The sequence below is a fragment of the Salvelinus sp. IW2-2015 genome, linkage group LG16, assembly GCF_002910315.2.
Source record: "Salvelinus sp. IW2-2015 linkage group LG16, ASM291031v2, whole genome shotgun sequence".
In the NCBI taxonomy this organism is placed as follows: domain Eukaryota; kingdom Metazoa; phylum Chordata; class Actinopteri; order Salmoniformes; family Salmonidae; genus Salvelinus; species Salvelinus sp. IW2-2015.
The window spans coordinates 17,300,599-17,323,840 of NC_036856.1; the positions used below are offsets into that span (position 1 = coordinate 17,300,599).

General features: G+C 43.3%; 1 protein-coding gene across 5 annotated transcripts in view; it reads right to left on the reverse strand.

Moving 5' to 3' along the window:
* rfx2 (regulatory factor X, 2 (influences HLA class II expression)) overlaps positions 1-23,242 on the reverse strand; it is an 81,423-nt gene that overhangs the window by 15,019 nt on the left and 43,162 nt on the right. For 2 of the 5 annotated variants that reach the window (XM_024004529.1, XM_024004531.1), the window contains 9 exons: positions 19,175-19,264; positions 18,881-18,922; positions 18,431-18,513; positions 17,609-17,876; positions 16,281-16,355; positions 11,945-12,126; positions 11,686-11,805; positions 11,223-11,344; positions 9,223-9,341 (listed from right to left, as the gene is read on the reverse strand). In XM_024004529.1, coding sequence (XP_023860297.1) covers positions 9,223-9,341; positions 11,223-11,344; positions 11,686-11,805; positions 11,945-12,126; positions 16,281-16,355; positions 17,609-17,876; positions 18,431-18,513; positions 18,881-18,922; positions 19,175-19,264 — 1,101 coding nt within the window. The remainder of the gene's footprint in view (positions 1-9,222; positions 9,342-11,222; positions 11,345-11,685; positions 11,806-11,944; positions 12,127-16,280; positions 16,356-17,608; positions 17,877-18,430; positions 18,514-18,880; positions 18,923-19,174; positions 19,265-23,242) is intronic. The other 3 variants (XM_024004533.1, XM_024004534.1, XM_024004535.1) reach the window with 3 other exon arrangements.

Here is a 23,242-nt window from a genome sequence, read left to right on the forward strand (position 1 = left end):
AAAATGTCGATGTACCTATAGGTATTTGTTTAATGGCTTGGTCCAACCCAGTAATATCTATATCAGAATCGCAGAGTTTCTTAATCCTATAGAAGAAAGGTTTAAGAGAGTTATTAACTGAATCAAAAAAGGAATCCAAGTCACCTTCTGAAAGATGAGATTGATATAGTGAACTGTGGAAAGTGTCTTTTCTTATTAAATCACTTCAAGATCATCAGATAGTGTCATTTACATAAATGGATGTAATACTATTCCTAGTCTGTATACTCCTCTCCAAATTAAATAAATAATAAGTGTTTTTTTCACCTTTTTCAATCCATTTGGCCTTTGAACGGATGAAGGCACCCTGTGCCTTATCGTTGTATATGTCCTCCAATTCATATTGGCATTTAGCAAGCTCTGCCTTTTCATTCTAATTTAAATCAAGTTTATTGAGCAGCCTGTTAATATCAATCTGCTTGGAAAATCTTTTCTGAGCTAGCATTTTACCAGTAATGATGGCAAGACATCGAATTTCCCATTTGTTATTAGAAGAGCAGAAGAGACAGGTCTCTCGGATAAGAGCTATAGATTGTAAACAAAATGACTCATTCTTTAAAAGAAAATATTTACATTTCCAGTATGCTTTAGAAAATCTCATTATCAAAACAAAAGGAAAGAATAATGGAACAATGATCTGTCAGATGAGCTGAGGAAATACTACAGTCACTGACAAGATTCATAAGATTGGAAGATACCAACCAATAATCAATTCTAGATTTTAATTGTCTGTCACTAGTTGTAGAGTTGAACCAAGACAATTGTTTAAAAGTTGGATTCTGTGAACGCCAAATAACGGAAAGTTGAAAGTTGGAGCAGAAATGTAGAATTAAGTTATTAAAACAATGAGCTGACTGCCTGGTGGGATACCTATCCATCCAGTCATCAGGAGCAACATTATAAATCACCAACAATAATGTTATCTGTAGAATATTTGTTTTTCAACTCAATTAAGACTTTACTAATAGATGTTAGAAGATAGTTTTTTGGCCGTATGTTATAACCATAAATATTTACCAATACGTAACGTGACCCTTTATATTCAAAAACAATAGTTATCCAGTGACCCTCATCACACCTGCTTTCTAAAACTGTACCTGGAAACCATCTGAAAAGTATTCCCACACCAGCAGAATGAGATGAGCCATGGCTAAAAACAATCTTGTCACCCCATTGTGAAGTCCAGCATCTGAGATCTCTCTCCGGAAGTTAAGCCCGGGAATTTTGCTTAAATTCATCAAAAAAGTTAGCTAATAACAGTGAACCTTTTTTGTGGGTTACACAAGGCCATTCTAGGTCTTCTGGCATATTTTGGTTAAACTATCCCCAATTCAATGGAATTGCAACACTCTTCCATCACATGTACAGCTGATTCTCAAGATCTTGCACCCTAATGAGATGCTATTGAGCCCACACTTCTACACTGTCTGAGCCAAGGAATACATGCCATCTGGTAAGTTTTGATTATGACATTTTTGTTAACTAGTAAATAGTAGCCTACAGCATAGTGTGCTTAAATCATTTCTAACTTACCAATTTCTGCTAGTTAGTTGTTGCTACCATGTGGGTTTTAGCTTGCTTGAGCCTGCTAACTGAATTTAATTCACCTGTTTCCATACATGTTTCACTTTAAACAACTCCTTAGTAAGACAAATGTTTTAATGGGTTTTTTACTCATTTTTTTCCTAATCTTTACAGGAAAATGCCACGGGCATTATTTGATGTATGGAGACATTTCACTGCAGCTAATGTATCAAATCAAAAATKTATTTGCCACATGCGCCAAATACAACAAGTGTAGACTTTACCGTGACATGCTTACTTACAAGCCCTTCACCAACATTGCAGTTCAAGAAGAAAATATTTACCAAGTAGGCTAAAATAAAAAGTAATAATAAAAGGTGACACAATAAGAATAACAAGGCTATATTTACACAGGGGCACCGGTACCGAGTCAGTGTGCAGGGGTACAGGCTAGTTGAGGTAATCTGTACATGTAGGTGGGGGCGAAGTGACTGTACATAGGTAACAAACAGCGAGTAGCAGCAGTGTACAGGGGGGGGGGGGGTTCGAAGGGGTTATTTGGACACCTGTACCGAAGACGAATTCCTCTGACCTCGGTACCGTTACTTCTGGGGGAGTGTCAAAATCTTCCACATAGTTGACAGTATCGACGTCGGTTACGACAGCTCCCTCTACCTTTTTACTAGCTTCCATCTCAGCTAATATTACTAGCTAGATAATCTTGTCTGAACTTGCTTGAAGTATAACAAAGTGGAAAAGTGATGTTCGATAAGCCATCAAACTAATTTTTAAAAAATACAAAAAAGACAGCAATTGTGTTCATCAAACTCAAATTACAGCTTGAATTGAATTTAAAGTTCAGGAGCTCAGTTTAATGCGATCACTCACTCCTCCATCTTGTCCCCCACCCCGTGTTTTAGGTTATTGTCCTGCTGAAAGGTGAATTTGTCTCCCAGTGTCTGTTGGAAAGCAGACAACCAGGTTTTCCTCTAGAAGTTTGCCTGTGCTTAGCTCTATTCCATAAAAGAAAAAAATCCTAAACACCCTAGTCCTTGCAAATGAAAAGCATACCCATAACATGATGCAGCCACCACCATGTTTGAAAATATRAAGAGTGGTACTCAGTGATGTGTTGGATTTTCCCCAAACATAACACTTTGTATTCAGGACATAATGTTCCTTTGCCACATTTTTTACAGTTTTACTTTAGTACCTTATTATTGCAAACATGATGCATGTTTTGGAATATTTGTATTCTGTACAGGCTTCTTTCTTTTCACTCACATTTAGATTAGTATTGTGGCGTAACTACAATGCTGTTGATCCATCCTCAGTTTTCTCCTACCACAGCCATTAAACTCTGTTTTAAAGTCACCATTGGCCACATGATGAAATCCCTGAGCTGTTTCCTTCCTTTCCGGCAACGGAGTTAGGAAGGACACTTGTATCTTTGTAGTGACTGGATGTATTGATACATCATACAAAGTGTAATTAATAACTTCACCATGCTCAAAGGGATATTCCATGTCTGCTTTTCTTTTTGCCATCTTTTTTTTTTAAATTTCACCTTTATTTAACCAGGTAGGCTAGTTGCGAACAATTCTCATTTGAAACTGCGACCTGGCCAAGATAAAGCAAAGCAGTTTGACACATACAACAACACTGAGTTACACATGGAATAAACATAACATACAATCAATAACAGAGTTGAAGAAAATCTATATACAGTGAGTGCAAATGAGGTAAGATAAGGGAGTTTAGGCAATAAATAGGCCATGGTGGCGAAGTAATTACAATTAAACACTGGAATGGTAGATGTGCCGAAGATGAATGTGCAAGTAGAGATACTGGGGTGCAAAAGAGCAAGATAAATAAATAAATAAATACAGTATGGGGATGAGGTAGATAGCCCATCTGTAAACAGCCCATCTATGTACAGGTGCAGTGATCTGTGAGCTGCTCTGACAGCTGGTGCTTAAAGCTAGTGAGGGAGATATGAGTCTCCAGCTTCAGTGATTTCTGCAGTTCGTTCCAGTCATTGGCAGCAGAGAACTGGAAGAAAAGGCGACCAAAGGAAGAATTGGCTTTGGGGGTGACCAGTGAAATATACCTGCTGGAGCGCTTGCTACGAGTGGGTGCTGCTATGGTGACCAGTGAGCTGAGATAAGGCGGGGCTTTACCTAGCGGAGACTTGTAGATAACCTGTAGCCAGTGGGTTTGGCGACGAGTATGAAGCGAGGGCCAACCAAAGGGAGCGTACAGGTCGCAGTGGTGGGTAATGTATGGAGCTTTGGTGACAAAACGGATGGCACTGTGATAGACTGCATCCAGTTTGTTGAGTAGAGTGTTGGGGGCTATTTTATAGATGACATCACCAAAGTCGAGGATCGGTAGGATGGTCAGTTTTACGAGGGTATGTTTGGCAGTATGAGTGAAGGATGCTTTGTTGCGATATAGGAAGCCGATTCTAGATTTAATTTTGGATTGGAGATGCTTAGTGTGAGTCTGGAAGGAGAGTTTACAGTCTAATCAGACACCTAGGTATTTGTAGTTGTCCACGTATTCTAAGTCAGAGCCGTCCAGAGTAGTGATGCTGGACGGGCGGGCATTGATCGATTGAATAGCATGCATTTAGTTTTACTTGCATTTAAGAGCAGTTGGAGGCCACAGAAGGAGAGTTGTATGGCATTGAAGCTCGTCTGGAGGTCAGTTAACACAGTGTCCAAAGAGGGGCCAGAAGTATACAGAATGGTGTCGTCTGCATAGAGGTGGATCAGAGAATCACCAGCAGCAAGAGCGACATCATTGATGTATACAGAGAAGAGAGTCGGCCCGAGAATTTAACCCTGTGGCACCCCCATAGAGACTGCCAGAGGTCCGGACAACAGGCCCTCCGATTTGACACACTGAACTCTAGAGTAGTTGGTGAACCAGGCGAGGCAATCATTTGAGAAACCAAGGCTGTCGAGTCTGCCAATAAGAATGTGGTGATTGACAGAGTCGAAAGCCTTGGCCAGGTCAATGAATACGGCTGCACAGTAATGTCTCTTATCGATGGCGGTTATGATGTCGTTTAGGACCTTGAGCGTGGCTGAGTTGCACCCATGACCAGCTCTGAAACCAGACTGCATAGCGGAGAAGGTACGGTGGGATTCTAAATGGTCAGTAATCTGTTAACTTGGCTTTCGAAGACCTTAGAAAGACAGGGTAGGATAAATATAGGTCTGTAGCAGTTTGGGTCTAGTGTCACCCACTTTGAAGAGGGGGATGACCGCGGCAGCTTTCCAATCTTTGGGAATCTCAGACGATACGAAAGAGAGGTTGAACAGGCTAGTAATAGGGGTTGCAACAATTTCTGGCAGATAATTTTAGAAAGAGAGAGTCCAGATTGTCTAGCCCGGCTTATTTGTAGGCGTCCAGATTTCGCAGCTCTTTCAGAACATCAGCTATCTGGATTTGGGTGAAGGAGAAATGGTGGGGGGCTTTGGCGGGTTGCTGCCGTACAGTTGAGCGGGGTAGGGGTAGTCAGGTGGAAAGCATGGCAAGCCGTAGAGAAATGCTTATTGAAATTCTCAATTATAGTGGATGTATCAGTGGTAAGTGTTTCCTAGCCTCTGAGCAGTGGGCAGCTGGGAGGAGGTGCTCTTATTCTCCATGGACTTTACAGTGTCCCAGAACTTTTTTGAGTTTGTACTACAGGATGCAAATTTCTGTTTGAAAAAGCTAGCYTTAGCTTTCCTAATTGCCTGTGTATATTTGTTCCTAACTTCTCTGAAAAGTTGCATATCACGGGGGCTATTCGATGCTAATGCAGAATGCCACAGGATGTTTTTGTGCTGGTCAAGAGCAGACAGGTCTGGAGTGAACCAATGACTATATATATTCCTAGTTCTACATTTTTTGAACGGGGCATGCTTATTTAAGATGGTGAGGAAGGCACTTTTAAAGAATAACCAGGCATCCTCTACTGACAGGATGAGGTCAATGTCATTCCAGGATACCCCGGCCAGGTCGATTAGAAGTGTTTTAGGGAGCGTTTGACAGTGATGAGGGTTGGTCGTTTGGTCGCAGACCCATTACGGATGCAGGCAATGAGGCAGTGATCGCTGAGATCTTGATTGAAAACAGCAGCGGTGTATTTGGAGGGCGAGTTAGTTAGGATATCTACCCTACATTACTCATCTCATATGTATATACTGTACTCGATACCATCTACTGCATCTTGCCTATGCCGTTCTGTACCATCACTCATTCATATATCTTTATGTACATATTCTTTATCCCTTTACACTTGTATACTTGTATAAGGTAGTAGTTGTGGAATTGTTAGGTTAGATTACTCGTGGGTTATTACTGCATTGTCGGAACTAGAAGCACAAGCATTTCGCTACACTCGCATTAACATCTGCTAACCATGTGTATGTGACAAATACAATTTGATTTGATCTATGAGGGTGCCCGTGTTTACGGATTTGGCAGAGGGTGGTCTATAGCAAGCGGCAACAGTGAGAGACTTGTTTCCGGAAAGGTGGATTTTTAGAAGTAGAAGCTTGAATTGTTTGGTTACAGACCTGGATAGTAAGACAGAACTCTGCAGGCTATCTTTGCAGTAGATTGCAACACCGCCCCCTTTGGCAGTTCTATCTTGGCGGAAAATGTTATAGTTATGGATGGAGATTTCAGGGTTTTTGGTGGTTTTCCTAAGCCAGCATTCAGACATGGCTAAGACATCCGGGTTGGCAGAGTGTGCTAAAGCAGTGAGTAAAACAAGTCTACTTAGGGAGTAGACTTATAATGTTAACATGCATGAAACCAAGGCTTTTACGGTTACAGAAGACAACAAATGAGAGCACCTGGGGAGTGGGAGTGGAGCTAGGCACTGCAGGACCTGGATTAACCTCTACATCACCAGAGGAACAGAGAAGTAGGATAAGGGTACGGCTAAAGGCTATACGAACTGGCCGTCTAGCACGTTCGGAACAGAGAGTAAAAGGAGCAGGTTTCTGGGCACGATAGCATAGATTCAAGGCATAGTGTACATACAAAGGTAGGATGTGAGTACATTGGAGGTAAACCTAGGCATTGAGTAATGATGAGAGAGATATAGTCTCTAGAGACGTTTAAACCAGGTGATGTCATCGCATATGTAGGAGGAGGAACAACATGGTTGGTTAAGGCATAATGAGCAGGGCTAGAGGCTCTACAGTGAAATAAGACAGTAATCACTAACCAGGACAGTAATGGACGAGGCATATTGATATTAGAGAGAGGCATGCGTAGCCAAGTGAACATATGGGTCCAGTGAGTGGTTGGGCTGGCTGGGGACACGGCGATTCAGACAGTTAGCAGGCCGGTGCAAACAAGCTAGCAGTTAGCAGGCCGGGGCAAGCAAGCTAGCAGTTAGCAGGCCGGGGCAAGCAAGCTAGCAGTTAGCAGACCGGGGCAAGCAAGCTAGCAGACCGGGGCAAGCAAGCTAGCAGCTAGCAGACCGGAAAAGCAAGCTAGCAGTTTAGCAGACCGGGGCAAGCTAGCAGTTAGCAGACCGGGGCAAGCAAGCTAAGCAGTTAGCAGACCGGGGCAACGCAGAGCTAGCAGACCGGGGCAAGCAAGCTAGCAGTTAGCAGACCGGGGCAAGCAAGCTAGCAGTTAGCAGACCGGGACAAGCAAGCTAGCAGTTAGCAGACCGGGGCAAGCAAGCTAGCAGTTTAGCAGACCGGGGCAAGCAAGCTAGCAGTTTAGGCAGACCGGGGCAAGCAAGCTAGCAGTTAGCAGACCGGGGCTAGCAAGCTAGCAGTTAGCAGACCGGGGCTAGCAAGCTAGCAGTTAGCAGACCGGGGCTAGCAAGTTAGCAGTTAGCAGACCGGGGCTAGCAAGTTAGCAGTTAGCAGACCGGGGCTAGCAAGTTAGCAGAAGGGCCTTTGGGGGACGTCGCGATGGAGTTGTCTGTTTTTGCCTCTTCGTGCGGTGACGTTGATAGACCAGTCGTGGATTAGTAGGGTTCCAAGTAGCTCTAGGTAGCTAGCAGGCCGCGGGTTAGCAGAATGGGCCTTCAGCGGACGTCGCGCCTGAGGGGCCTGTTGGAATCCTCGGGCAGATTATGTCGGTATTCCAGTCATAGAGGATAGGCGGGGTTCCGTGCCCCGTACCGGCAGTAGAAGGGGTCCGGATATTGTAGCCCGGGAGTGTGCTTCGGTGGTAGCCCAGGAGCCGTAGCCGGGCTAGCTTCAGGCTAATTGGTGCCTGCTCCGGGATGGAAACGCTAGCCAGGAGTAGTCACCCGGGATTGCGGTTAGCTAGTTGCGAAGATCCAGATGAAAATGTTCAGTTTGCGGTAGGAATCCGGGGATATGGAGAGAAAAAAAAATAGGTCCGTTATGCTCTGGTTTGAGACACGTACGAACTGGCGAGAGCTTTCCGAGCTAAAGGTTAGCTGATGACCGCTAGCAGTGGTTTGCTGACTGATAGCTGGTAGGTAGTTAGCTGGCTAGCATCAGTTGAGGGATTCCAGATCCGAAGTAAATAGAAATACTTTAGAAAAAAAAACAGATCCACGCCACATTGGGTGAGGCGGGTTGCAGGAGAGTATTTAGTAGTTGAGGTTAAGGAAAATATTTTTAAAAGATATGCGAAGAAAAATATATATACAAGGGACACGACAGGACAAAGACAAAGACGTCTGACTGCTACTCCATCTTGGATTTCGCCAATTCTTTGCGAGGCATTGGAAAACCTCCCTGGTCTTTGTGGATGAATCTGTGTTTGAAATTCACTGCTCGACTGAGGGACCTTATAGATAATTGTATGTATGTGTGGGGTACACAGATCAGCTAGTCATGTTAAACACTATTATTTCACACAGAGTGAGTCAATGCAACTTGTGACTTGTTTGGCACATTTTTACTCCTGAACTTATTTAGCCTTGCCATAACAAAGAGGTTGAATACTTATTGACCAAAGGCATTTCAGGTTTTMATTTGTAAAAACATAATTACACTTCGGCATTATGGGGTATTGTGCGTAGGCCAGTGACACAAAATCTCAATTTAATCCATTTTAAATTCAGGCAGAAACAACAAAATGTGGAAAAAGTCAAGGGGTGTGAATACTTTCTGAAGGCACTGTATGTTCAAGTTATGTGCTCTTGTAGGAAGCAAAAACTCTCCCATTCCTGACCAAAATTTGCTATAACCGGGCTAGTAACTCAAAGAATATCAACAAATGTGCACACACGGCTACACGCTGCTCTGTGATCTCAAATGCGCATTATAGGCTCCTCTCCGACCAGGGGTGATGGAAAAAAACACTTGCACCCGTAAGAGAGAACAAAGCTGCTCCTCAGCCTACAACAAAATCACCAACTCAGTCATGAAGTTAAATATATTTCAATGCAACAAACCAAATTTACGTTGATTCAATCCCAATTTCCACAGCAAATCAGGAAAGCTAGTGTACATTTTAGTGAAGACCAATCTATTGTGCGTCTGCATGGGCTGGCAATTCTTCTGCGCTGGACTGCTCCAGGAGCTGCGCGGCTTAGAAAGAACATTGGACAGGACACCTGTTGAGGGCTGCAGCCTCGCTCTCTGGCAGCGCCGGTTGCACTAGACCAGACCAGAGCAGTTCAGAGTTTGCAGCTAGTTGGCGCTGTGGTGTACGTACCTCACAGTGATCCCTGTACAGGTTCTGCAACTTCTTCACGTCGTTCATGTTGATGCGTTCGGGGAGGGGCTGGGTGCCCAGGTCAGGGATGGGGAACGGGGGCAGGACATGGGACACATCTGCAGACACAATGACACAGTTAAATCCCAAACAACAAAGTGGTGTCTGATAATCCTGTGATGAGAGATCAATATTATTATTTTTTTTTTTTATCTACATTATTCTTGCATCCAGTGATCAAACTGTGCTAGTCTTGCCCTAGGCTACCATGCAAGCTATCTAAAAGCCTGTCAGTAGGGCAAGCTATCTAAAAGCCTACAGTAGGGCAAGAAAGTATTTAGTCAGCCACCAATTGTGCAAGTTCTCCCACTTAAAAAGATGAGAGGCCTGTAATTTTCATCATAGGTACACTTCAACTATGACAGACAAAATTAGAAGAAAAAAAATCCAGAAAATCACATTGTAGGATTTTTAATGAATTTATTTGCAAATTATGGTGGAAAATAAGTATTTGGTCAATAACAAAGTTAATCTCAATACTTTGTTATATACCCTTTGTTGGCAACGTTTTCTGTAAGTCTTCACAAGGTTTTCACACACTGTTGCTGGTATTTTGGCCCATTCCTCCATGCAGATCTCCTCTAGAGCAGTGATGTTTTGGGGCTGTTGCTGGGCAACACGGACTTTCAACTCCCTCCAAAGATTTTCTATGGGGTTGAGATCTGGARACTGGCTAGGCCACTCCAGGACCTTGAAATGCTTCTTACGAAGCCACTCCGTTGCCCGGGCGGTGTGTTTGGGATCATTGTCATGCTGAAAGACCCAGCCACGTTTCATCTTCAATGCCCTTGCTGATGGAAGGAGGTTTTCACTCAAAATCTCACAATACATGGCCCCATTCATTCTTTCCTTTACACGGATCAGTCGTCCTGGTCCCTTTGCAGAAAAACAGCCCCAAAGCATGATGTTTCCACCCCCATGCTTCACAGTAGGTATGGTGTTCTTTGGATGCAACTCAGCATTCTTTGTCCTCCAAACACGACGAGTTGAGTTTACCAAAAAGTTATATTTTGGTTTCATCTGACCATATGACATTCTCCCAATCTTCTTCTGGATCATCCCAATGCTCTCTAGCAAACTTCAGACGGCCCTGGACATGTACTGGCTTAAGCAGGGGGACACGTCTGGCACTGCAGGATTTGAGTCCCTGGYGGCGTAGTGTGTTACTGATGGTAGGCTTTGTTACTTTGGTCCCAGCTCTCTGCAGGTCATTCACTAGGTCCCCCCGTGTGGTTCTGGGATTTTTGCTCACCGTTCTTGTGATCATTTTGACCCCACGGGGTGAGATCTTGCGTGGAGCCCCAGATCGAGGGAGATTATCAGTGGTCTTGTATGTCTTCCATTTCCTAATAATTGCTCCCACAGTTGATTTCTTCAAACCAAGCTGCTTACCTATTGCAGATTCAGTCTTCCCAGCCTGGTGCAGGTCTACAATTTTGTTTCTGGTGTCCTTTGACAGCTCTTTGGTCTTGGCCATAGTGGAGTTTGGAGTGTGACTGTTTGAGGTTGTGGACAGGTGTCTTTTATACTGATAACAAGTTCAAACAGGTGCCATTAATACAGGTAACGAGTGGAGGACAGAGGAGCCTCTTAAAGAAGAAGTTACAGGTCTGTGAGAGCCAGAAATCTTGCTTGTTTGTAGGTGACCAAATACTTATTTTCCACTATAATTTGCAAATAAATTCATAAAAAATCCTACAATGTGATTTTCTGGATTTTTCCCCCTCATTTTGTCTGTCATAGTTGAAGTGTACCTATGACGAAAATTACAGGCCTCTCTCATCTTTTTAAGTGGGAGAAGTTGACTAAATACTAAATACTTTTTTGCCCCACTGTATATCCTTTATTCACAAACTATGGCATTAATATGAGCTCTGTTTTGGTACAGGGGACATGATGCGCTGCCTGACTGTTACAGTGTGGCTAGCGGCGATCCTTACCAATGTACTGCTGGTGGTGCTGGCTCTGGGCTGCCACAGACTGCTCTGGGGTGCTGGCTGAATGCTGGGAGCCTCCTGACAGGCTGTCCCCCATGCCATCCACCTTCTGGAGGGGCTTGAACCTGCGTAGAGGGGAGAGGGCAGCACAGCTATGTTGGGTGGGGCTGGGAAGAACTAAAGGATGACTGGGAAAGGAGAGGAAGCACAAAAGAGCAGTGGCGAGGAGAGGGTGGAGAATAAAGGCAGGTGTGAGAGGTTAAATAAACCATGTATCTGAAATAAGGGTGAGCGCACCATTTCACTCTGCTGCAGAGAAGCATAGCATTATAAAGTCCATTAAAAGGGGTTTTGGGCAGAGGACATGAGGTCAATTCTTTAAAAAAGAACAACACAAATGAACTTGAGCTGACAGTATAGATTAAAGAAAACTAGAGTAGAGGAGGATGTGAGAGGTAGGGCTCACCTTTGTTTCTGGTGCACAGGCTGCTGTCTCATGGCCATGTACTGAGAGTCCTCTTGCAGTCTGTTGAGTGGGGAGTCTGGCTTCAGTCTAATGCCATAGTAGTGGTATTTGGAGTTGCCCCTGGAACATTAGGGGTTAATAAGCAAATATTGTATTCAGCTTTGTAAGTCTTATCATCAGAATAAATACTCACCATCACATCAATCAATCCAATCCATCATTAACACTACCCTGCTCTTCATCACCCTCACGGTCTTACCTTGTGCCGAGGCGGCGGGTCCTGAGGCCCATGAAGACGGAGCGGATGAGTTTCCCAAAGGAGGCAGCGTTGACCGGGTCCAGTTTCTGCTCCTGACAGTGGCGCAGGTAGTGGTTGTAGAGGGAGCTTCGGGGCAGGCTCACCCCCTCTGCTGTCTCATAGTTATCCAGCAGCCACTGCAGCTAAAACACACACAGCACAGTAACACACAGTCAGTCACACCTACTGGACCCTGTCTGCTGCACTCTGATCCTTACAGTACACCTCCATCCTAGGGTTGAAAGGCTAGAACCCGGTTACCGAGATTTACCACCCAAAACCACTCCTTTTCCCCCCAGGTACACGCACACGCCAACTACCTGTTTAGTGAGTTTAAAGGAGAGAGAATTTAGATTGTGTTAAAACTGTCAAAGGGAGTGAATTTGTATATTTGAGGTATAGCAGGTACACACACACACACAGGCAACCACACAGGCGTGCACACCCCCCGCACGCACAGGTACACGCGCACACACACAGGTACACGCACACACACACACACACACACACACACAGTCAAAAGATGATACACAACTGACGCAGGTAAACGTAACACTACAACACACAACAGGCATACACGCCACACAAGGGTAAAATAACAGACCAACATCCAGCAGTACACTGCACACACGAGGTACACACACAACCAGGTTACAACGGCAACACACGCGCACACAATAGGCTCGTACACACACAACAGCACAGAGATGGTAACCAAACACACACAGGGGATGTAGCAAAATACAAACGAGGGGATCAGTACACCACACACAGTAGTAATAACTAAAACAGCAAGCTCAGATCACACCACAGGTACCAGACTACACGAGATAACACACCAGCAAGAATACAGACACACATTCCAAGAGGTACCACAGCACAGAGGGATTAACAAACCGACACGTCAACACACACAAATAACCATCAATAATAACCAACAAAGTAAGTACCACACAAACATAGATAAACCATCAGGCAAAGAACACAGCACAAAAAACACAAACAGCACGAGAGGTACGCCAAAACGAGACAGTATATACACACAGCATAAAAAAAAACATTCACAAAACAGAACACACCAAAAACAACACACAGGCAAAAACACATCACACACAGGTTAAACACCACCACAACAAAAAAGAAGACCAGCCATCCGCAATAGCAAAAAGAACACAAAACACATCAAAAAACACCAAAGTGTACCAACCAGCACAGAGTAACATCAGGGGTACAACACAACACCCACAACACACCAGGTACGAAATAAACACCTGCCACCACCAGAGTCAACACCATACGACCAACAAAACAGCAAGTAACACAAACAAACAAACGACAACTCACAACAAAACAACAACGAGTGATCAAACGTCACAAACACAACACCAGAGGAAAAAAAACACCGTCATACAACAGCACATAAAACACACACAGAGGTTACAACAGGCAGCAAACACATGCATGCACCGAAACAACACGACGCGCTACACCAAGGCAGAAGCAAGCCACACCAGGGTCAAAGCGCAGCAAGAAACAACAAGCATCCAAAAAACACACACGCAAAAAAACACAGTCTCAGCATAACACATGAAGCACGTAAACATCACGCAAAGCGCAACCACAGCCCAGTAAGAACACAACAAGCAGGTATCGGCGCGCCAGCGAATTATCCAGAAGATTAAAACAGCATCCCAATAAGCGAACAACGCTGCCAAAAAGTAAACAGCATGTCAACAGAAAGGGCAAACTAACGAACACACACAAAAAAACACAAGCACCAAAAACCACACATACAGAAGAACACATCACAAGCAGACGGACTAAGACACACATCATGAGGTACACGCAAGACAGACGAGACGACAACACACAGAAACAGATCAACGCGCCCACAGCCAAGACCACTCAACCCCAGACAAGTAGAGTACAAGCACGCGCCAGCAATAAGCACACACATCAACACAAGATAGAGTGAAAGCACAGCACGCCGCGCAAAACAAACATGAGGACGACAGCGCCGCGAGACACACAGCGAGAGGTAACGCGCGCGCGCACACACAGAAAAGGTAAAGCAGCAACACACCAGGCAGCACATAACGAGTGATTTCAACAGCCAAGTCGCCAGTGCAAACACCAAGGTAAAGCAACCATGCAGCAAAGACAAAACATGAGCCAGATAACAAACACACACAGAAGCATACACATCATCAAGAACAACAGATCGCGTACACACCAGAGGTAACGCACACACACAACACCTGTTTAGTGAGTTTAAAGGAGAGAGATTTTGTGTTAACTGTCAAAGGGAGTGAATTAGTATATTTGATGTGATAAATGCAGGTATACAACCACCACACACACACCACACACACACACACACGAGTACACACACACACACTCCACCACCTGATTATGAGTTTAAACAAGAGATAATTTTTATTTCGTCAGAGGGAGTGAATTAGTATATTTGATGTGATAATTGCTCATTCATATTATACCTGTCCAAGAGAGAAATATAGAACTCTGTGGTCCCCTATTCCCCAGGGTGGAGACAATTATTACCTGTCTGTGTGGATGATGGAGACTAGGCTAAGGTAAAAATAAGATGATGGCAGTTGAAATATAAACATATGGATATTTATCTAAATTTACAGGGTGGGCCAGATGTGACAGACACAGTGTGGAGTTGAGACAACAATATGACTGTCAGGTGGAGCTGCTTGATAATAAAGATTCTAGAGGTGACCGAGGGTTAAGAGCCGGAATGGAGATAACCCCCTAACATCTAATGAAATAGCTGGTTTGAATGACAGCTCTGGTGGCATAATAAGTAAGAGAGTCAAGTAGTACTGCTTCTATTACCATATCACACTGTAATTATGGAGATGTGACCAACAACCCGGCTCACATTATACAACATGTATTGTTGACAAATAATGAGCGGGTCTTGATTCGCATGTGAATGTGTGCTTCCCTGACAGTAGAAAGGGTGCATGGCGTTATGTCCTATAACAATCACGTAGCTGTCACCATGTGGAGGATGGGGAATCTGAAAACGCAACAGGTTAAATACACGCGTAGCTTCTGTCAGACTCAAACTCAACGTCAACAAACAAAAGGAGATGATTGTGGACTTCAGGAAACAGCAGAGGGAGCACCCCCTATCCACATCGACGGGACAGTAGTGGAGAGGGTAGTAAGTTAAGTTCCTCGGTGTACACATCACGGACAAACTGAATTGGTCCACCCACCACAGACGCGTTGTGAAGAAGGGAGGCAGCGCCTCTTCAACCTCAGGAGGCTGAAGAAATTCGGCTTGTCACCAAAAGCACTCACAAACTTCTACAGATGCACAATCGATAGCATCCTGTCGGGCTGTATCACCGCCTGGTAAGGCTAACTGTCGGCACAACCGTAAGGCTCTCCAGAGGGTAGTGAGGTCTGCACAACGCATCACTGGGGGCAAACTACCTGCCCTCCAGGACACCTACACCACCCGATGTCACAGGAAGGCCATAAAGATCATTAAGGACAACAACCACCCGAGCCACTGCCTGTTCACCCCGCTATCATCCAGAAGGCGAGGTCAGTACAGGTGCATCAAAGCAGGGACCGGGAGACTGAAAAACAGCTTCTATCTCAAGGCCATCAACATTTAGTGGCCGCTGCCAACATACTGACTCAACTCCAGCCCACTTTAATAATGGAAATTGATCAAAAATGTATCACTAGCCACTTTAAACAATGCCACTTAATATAACGTTTACATACCCTACATTATGCATCTCATATGTATATACTGTACTCGATACCATCTACTGCATCTTGCCTATGTCGTTCTGTACCATTACTCATTCATATATCTTTAAGTACATATTCTTTATCCCTTTACACTTGTGTGTATAAGGTAGTAGTTGTGGAATTGATAGGTTTGATTACTCGTTGGTTATTACTGCATTGTCGGAACTAGAAGCACAAGCATTTCGCTACACTCGCATTAACATCTGCTAACCATGTGTATGTGACAAATAAAATTTGATTTGAAGACAAGGACAAGGCAAGCTCAGCCAGCAGCAAGTCCCCCAATCAATAACTTGTTGAGAAACAAGTGGCAGCAGATGCAAGGAAAGTATCTGGTCAGACAATGCAGTGTTTTGGGTCACAGCACACTAAGGCTAGCAGTAGTCTGTCAGTATGTTTCCTTCAGCAGAAATCACAGTGAAGTGGTAAGGTAGAGCCAGGGAGACAAAGGCAGGCCTTTCTAGTCCTTTTCAAAGAAAGTTCCTGATTGACTTACATGGCTGTTGAGCAGGCTGCTTTTGTGAGTTGCAATCCCTTCCGACTTTTGGAGGTTTTCAATCGCCATTTCAAGCTAAAGAAAAAAATGAGCATGCAAAAAATGAAACAGGATGTAGAAAAAAGGAGGAAAACGAAAGGGGGAAAACAAAAACACAAAACAGAAAGGAAATAAGAAGGTTAGCAGCAGCCAGATCTCTGCATTTCCATTACCCTCAGTCAATGTTGCAGCCAAATTCATTATTGGCTGAAAAAGCATGCAAATGAGAGGGACTCAAGGGGTTAAGCTGCTGACTGAAGGCCCTCCTTGTCTGACACTAATGTATGCAAATAGTCTCTGCAAACAGGGTCACACCATGCGCAATGACAATGAGTCGACAAATTCCACCTAACACCCAATGAAAATCACCACACAATGCAAAACTTGAGAAGTTATATGTAACAGTCACTGTTGCAATCCATTTAGAACACAAATACAGTCCTAATAGAAAAACCTCCAACAGGAGCAATGTATTTCCATATCATCCCCCATCTTTTCTTTCCATTTGTTATCCCAAAGGAACCATTTCAATCAATTGACCAGATCATTTAGACTTTTTTCCTGCGGTATCATGGACTAGAGAAAATAGAAAGGAGTTAAACTAGCAGGCATAGCGAATGACAAAACCTGAGAAGAAAAAAAAGCAGGCATCCTTCCAAAGTCTTCTAAGGGCTGTTGGCCAAATGAGGCCCAGGGGTTGCTTTGTTTTGCAGGGCGCTCAAGTGCCTGTGAAAAACTCTAAAACAAAGTATAGCCAAATTACTTAAACCAGCCTGCACCCTGCTTCCCCTGTCCCGCTTCTCCCGTAACGCCATGGGGCACTGGGAAGGCTGAGGCCCACCCCATACTCAGGTTTCCCTGAGGCTCAGCAGATAGGCCAGGCAGGCAGTGGTGAGGATAGTCACACCAGCGTGCGTCACAGGCACAGCAGCGCACAGCAGGGAATGTGTCTGCTACAGCAGGGCAATTTGTTTGTTGGTGTAACTAATGACTTATACACACTTCAGAGAACACTTCAAWCCATGCACGGCTTAAAAAGCTGTTTAGTAATGGAAACCATAAACCATCCCTCATGTTTGGTATGAGTTGGAATAACTGACTCTCAGACATGGCATTCATTTCTAAAGGTGTTGGTGCCTCTTCAATTCCATATGGTTTGATGGACTTACATAGTCACATCACAATCATTTCACGGAGATACCTACTGGACTGGAAACGTAATTCTTCCTACTAAATCCATAAATCCCAACAAGGACACAGAGTATATGTAACTCATCCAAGGTGCTCACCATGGCGGAGGAGGAGCGGGAGGAGTGTGAGGCGTGGTGGCGGCCTCCCTCCATGCCCCCGCCGTGGATCAGGTAGGTGCTGCCACCTGAGATGATCTGACTGCCGCCCACATCCATGGCGATGCCCACCATGCCGTGGGGCGGCACACCGCTGGCGGAGGAGACCACCGTCGTGACCTGGGAACCCCCGCCCTGAGAGTCAAAATAGGCTCCTCCACTGCCCTGGCCATACAGCTGGGCCTCAGGGTTATAGGAGTAGGCTGTCCGGCTGGAGAGAGAGGTGCCATAAGTTAAAGGTATGACCTCAGATTTATTCTGAATGAAACAGCAATTCCATAACATTATTCACTTAGTTTGTGTTTTTAATTATAATACTACACATCTACAATCTCACGTTAGGGGTTCAATTAGCTTTAAAAGCAGCAATATGACATTTTTGGGGTGACACGACCAAATTTAAATAGAAATATGTGTTATAGATCGGTCATTCTCTTCGAAAGCAAGTCTAAGAAGCAGTAGATCGGTTTTGTTTTTGCGCTTACTTTCAGTTTTGTACACCAGCTTCTAACAGCTGAAAATACAATATTTTTGGTTATGGAAAATATATCACAGTGGTTTAGATGGTACAATGATTCTCTACACTATACTTGCTTGTTCTGTCACATAAATTCTAATAGTTTGCTTATTTTCAGTTTTTGCAACCAGGAAATGGCAGAGCGATTTCTACATAGTGCATCTTTTCATGGTATTCTATTTAGAAGTATTTTAAAGCCCGCTGGAACATATTCCATTGCCTTAAATGAAGAGCACTGCAGTACTTACATGGTTCCATTAGTGTAAACTGCTTCTCCCCCCTCTCCCACATATTGAACCTGGGAGGGGTAGACATGATGGATCTGCTGGACCTATGGCGAGACAAACACAACCATTGAGCATTATTGTCATCAAGAGGGAGTATCCACTTCTAGGCTATTTTTCATTCCTTGAAATGAGATAAAACATCTATGCTTGTTAGTAATCAAAATAGAGTAACTCATGTCTTCCGTAATCATAATATTGATTTGGGCAGCAGGTAGCCTAGTGGTTAGAGCATTGGGCCAGTAACCGAAAGATTGCTAGATCAAATCCCCGAGCTAACAAGGTAAACATCTGTCGTTCGGCCCCTGAACAAAGCAGTTAACCCACTGTTCCTAGGCCATCATTGTAAATAAGAATTTGTTCTTAACTGACTCGCCTAGTTAAATAAAATACAAATGTAAAAAAATATATTACCACAGTGCTGTCAGTAGGTGGCAGTGGGACTAAAGTGTCATGCTGAGAAAAAAGAAAATCCCTGCTGAGCACTTGAAGCACACCTGATTGAGATCTAACAGCCATTATATCAGTTAGAAACCAATACCATTCAAAAGCAACAACGCTTACAATACAGTGGAGAATGTGATTGGTATCAATATGTCTGATGCTACTGTGGTGGAGCCATGCTGTGCGTGTGGATAAAGCCCGACTGATTGAGTGTCCTGGGGGCTGGAGAGAAGGAAGGAGGGGTGGTGAGGAGACGGTGTGTACCTGCTGAGGGACCTGTTGCACCCGGGGGACTGACAGCTGCTGCACCTGCGCTCCTTTCTGGGCTGAGCCTGTGGCCTGAACCAGCACCCTCTGGGGGGAGAGGACACGCACCATTATTGGTAAGCACATAAGATGCACACGCAAAACACACACTATGGAAAGAATACCAGATAACCACAAACGAAACATGGAACTTGACTGAATTTTTGACATGACTTTTGGTAGAATATCCTTCCTTATTATATGTACACTGTGGCTTGTGCAAAACCTTTCTTCTTAAGACAACTATGAAGTGAATGCTGGTGGGAAAGACTATGCTTTCCTATCCAGCAGCAATGCAGCCTTACAGTCAACATATTTTTGTGCAAGTCCATTCTAGTCTTTCACTAATTACAGGAGACCACAATGTTTGTTTGGGACGTTTTTCTTTGGCGGTTGCAGAAGACCACTCCTGGTATCCCTCTTCAGGGTAGTGTTGATGGAGATGTGTGTTCATGACAACAAAAAATTAAAAAAAATCTATTTCCTCTTATAGAAAAATTTTTTTTTTGAGGTAGACTGCGGCGTAGTATAGGCCTATAGTTCAGCACTGGCTTCTCTCAAGCATAGCCAGCTGTCAAGGCACATATTATACACTATCCAAAAATATTAACATACGGATATTTACTGCTTGGTTTCTATGGATTCTCTCGTCAACCCATGTCCTTTTCCCAGAACTTTGAACAGCTGTGGCAATACAAGGTTATAGGTCCTAATTGTACTAATGAGAAACTCCTGCCTAGCCAGATCTGATCACACACGACAACATGATATCAAATGATTCATGATGCCGTCAGCCACATCTAGGCAAATGCTTGTTGACATATTTTTGGGGTTCTTAATGTACTGTAGACTGGAAATAAATTCACATTAAAGGATTGCTCTGCAGTATAATACATCTGGTATAAATGATTAATAAAATCAACAGGGTTGTTGAGAATTCCCTTTTAACATTCTGCTGCTCTTCCCCAGTGCATGGCGTGAGTGGCTTGGTTCCCCTGGGGAGAATATTGTGTGTTGGGAGTGAGGTGGGATGCTGTGATGTAGAGCACTGTGTAGGGCTGTTGTGGTGACTGTTAGTCATGACCGCAGTAAAATTCCACGTGACCGTTGAGTCATGGTAATATACATTTTTGCACTCCGGACATGCTTTGGTAGTACCCAACTCGGTAACAACCAACAGGTCCTAATGGCCTGGTACTCAGGGCTCTATTGTTCCTCTAACCACTCTGACATCAATGCAAATGCAATCTAAAATCACATCAAACACTTATCAAAACAGGAGGTCTATCATACTTACACACTTAGGCCTATCAAACTCACATAACTGTAATGATCAGTTTGAAGAAAGAAGTTCAACAGCAGGTTGAAACTGAGTGTAAAACATGGTAGTTCTGGATGTTGTTTGAAAGCCTAACACAACGAAATGTACAGCACTATCTAAGGTGATGATTAATTAAAAACTCTCATTCGCATATTAGAGCAGAGTTCAAATTATTATTGTGCCATTATACAATACATAGCCTACCGCATATTACTCATTGCAAAAAAAAACTAAAACAAAAATTATTAAGATGTCTTTGGTACATAATTGGTCTGGCCTATACTTGAACATTCATTTTTTTGGGGAGTAATCGTCTTTGAGTGTGGACTGTATTATGTATATTGGATGGACTGGTTACCTTACGCTACGCTCCAAAATGTCAACCCATGAGTCTCGGAGAGAACATAATATAGCCCTAGATGATGCTGTTGGTTCATTGATTGTGAATTTGAATAGCTTAGTAACAGGGAATGTTGTATATTTTCATCATTAATTGGGCAACACATTACCTTTAGCTACAGAATCTCACCACCATGCGTTTCCATCTCCTATGCTCTCTTCTTTATTCCTTTCTCGAGCGTACAGACGGGCTGTCAGCAGTTTAGTGAAATATGTTTGGTTTGAAAACATGATACTATCGATGTGCACAAACAGATTCCACTTGGTTTCCCAAATTCAGCACTGGGTAGCTGCAGGAACAAGGTTGGAGGCCATGGCATACAGAGTTTAGGCGGAATATCATGTCGGGCAGAGAGGGCATGCTCCTCAAACAATGGTTGATGTGTGGAGTGAAATAAGTGTTATATTTATTTCTCAGCTGCTCATAGGACTGGGCGATAGGGCCAAAATATCCTATCACGATATTTTAAAAAATCGGACGGTATGACGGGGTGGCCGTAAGGTGGCAACACATACATTTTAAGTGATTTCAATGGCTCTGTCTCCATTCTGATAGTTCAATTGACCAGTTCAAAACAGTAAAAAACAATAAAATAAAAAAAACACTTTCAGCAATTGCTGCATTACCTGCACTCATTTGAGAATTTCCAAACTGCCAAGTAGGGCTGCACAATATGGGCAAACAATCAAGGCCTTATTTTTAAGCAAATGTTGCAATTTCAATTTGACTTGCGATTTAGAGCAAAACACTTGGGTGAACTGTTGGAATCATGGAAATAGAATGATCATTCAAATTCCATAGTTAGAATATAATAGCGGGCACTTAAATACAGTGTTTGACTTGACAAATGAAAATGCCAGGGAGGAGTTATTTTTACTGGGTAGGACGTTGACAATTATACAACAGGTGGTTCTAATGCTGATTGGTTAAACCCGCATTCCAGCCGGTGTCTATTCCGCAAGTTACCACCGGCTAAATATATGATGTAAAATGCCTATTTACTCTGTTCCATCTGAGTGTGCAATCCACTGTCTCATCAGCCCAGCCAGGCACTTTATTACATTTACATTTACATTTAAGTCATTTAGCAGACGCTCTTATCCAGAGCGACTTACAAACGTGATCTCCACTATAAAAATCTAGACATTATCTCACATTTCTTTTAGAGTAACATTTAGTTTTCAACAACGGAGATTTGTAAAAACCTTGCAGTCTGTCTCTCCGACATTTGCAACATTGTTTCAATATTCAAATTCAATCTCCAGCTGTCCCATAGTAATGAACGTGTCAAGATCTGGACGAGACAAGCAGGCAGCGCTTCTCAATCAGTCGAAATCATGTATCAGCTGGCAGTTTTTTTATGAATATATACAAAGAAATATAAATTGGGGGAAAAAAGGTCAAACGAAACAAAGTGCAGCTAGTTTGCAGTCTTTTTAGTTTCAGTTTGAAGTGATTATGTTAGCTGTGTTGTTGGCTAGCTCCTCTGAACACTGTCCTGACGAGAGAGCACATTTTCTATGCCAAGCGAAATAGTGCCTCATTAGCTCATTGCTATGGATGTATCCAAAAACATGTGACGAGAAAACAGCTTAAACAAATGCAAATGCAGCTACTGTTGTTATTCTGGCTGCGCTGTTTGACGTTACTGTAAGTTAGCTAGCTAGCAAGCAAGGGATAAGAATGTTGCCAGCCAATATGGCAATGGAACATTTCGACCGAACAACTGGGTTGAGTCCATTGATACAGAACAAAAAGACTGAACAACTGGGTTGCGTCTCTGGCAACCGAACAACCAGCCAGCTTGGGTAGCAACCCTAGATGTGTGTCAGGACTATATCTTTTGGAAGGATTAAATAGAATGAATAAATTCATCAAATTAACATTAATGAAAAAAATAATTATTTGAATATGTTGGTAACCCGGGACTAACAAACCCGTGCCAATATATCCTCCAAACACCGGCATCGAGGGCATTATCACTTAAGCGTTTCCTAGGGCACCCTATAATATTTAGCTACATTAAATGTTCTCTCAGTTCCTCAATGTAGCTAACATTCTTGCTTCACGTATTCTTCTTTGATTTAGAAGACACTGTTTCACAAACATGCTGATTTAGGTCTACACCATCACTGGTATTATCAGGCTGTATAGCGAATTACGTTTGCTCTGACTCAGTACATTTATTAGCTAGCTACCGATTAGCATTAGTGATTTTCAGCTAACAAGATTTAGGACCAACTTGCTAATAAAATACAAATGAGCTGTTTGCAGATGTAAGAAATAAACTAATAATGCAATTATA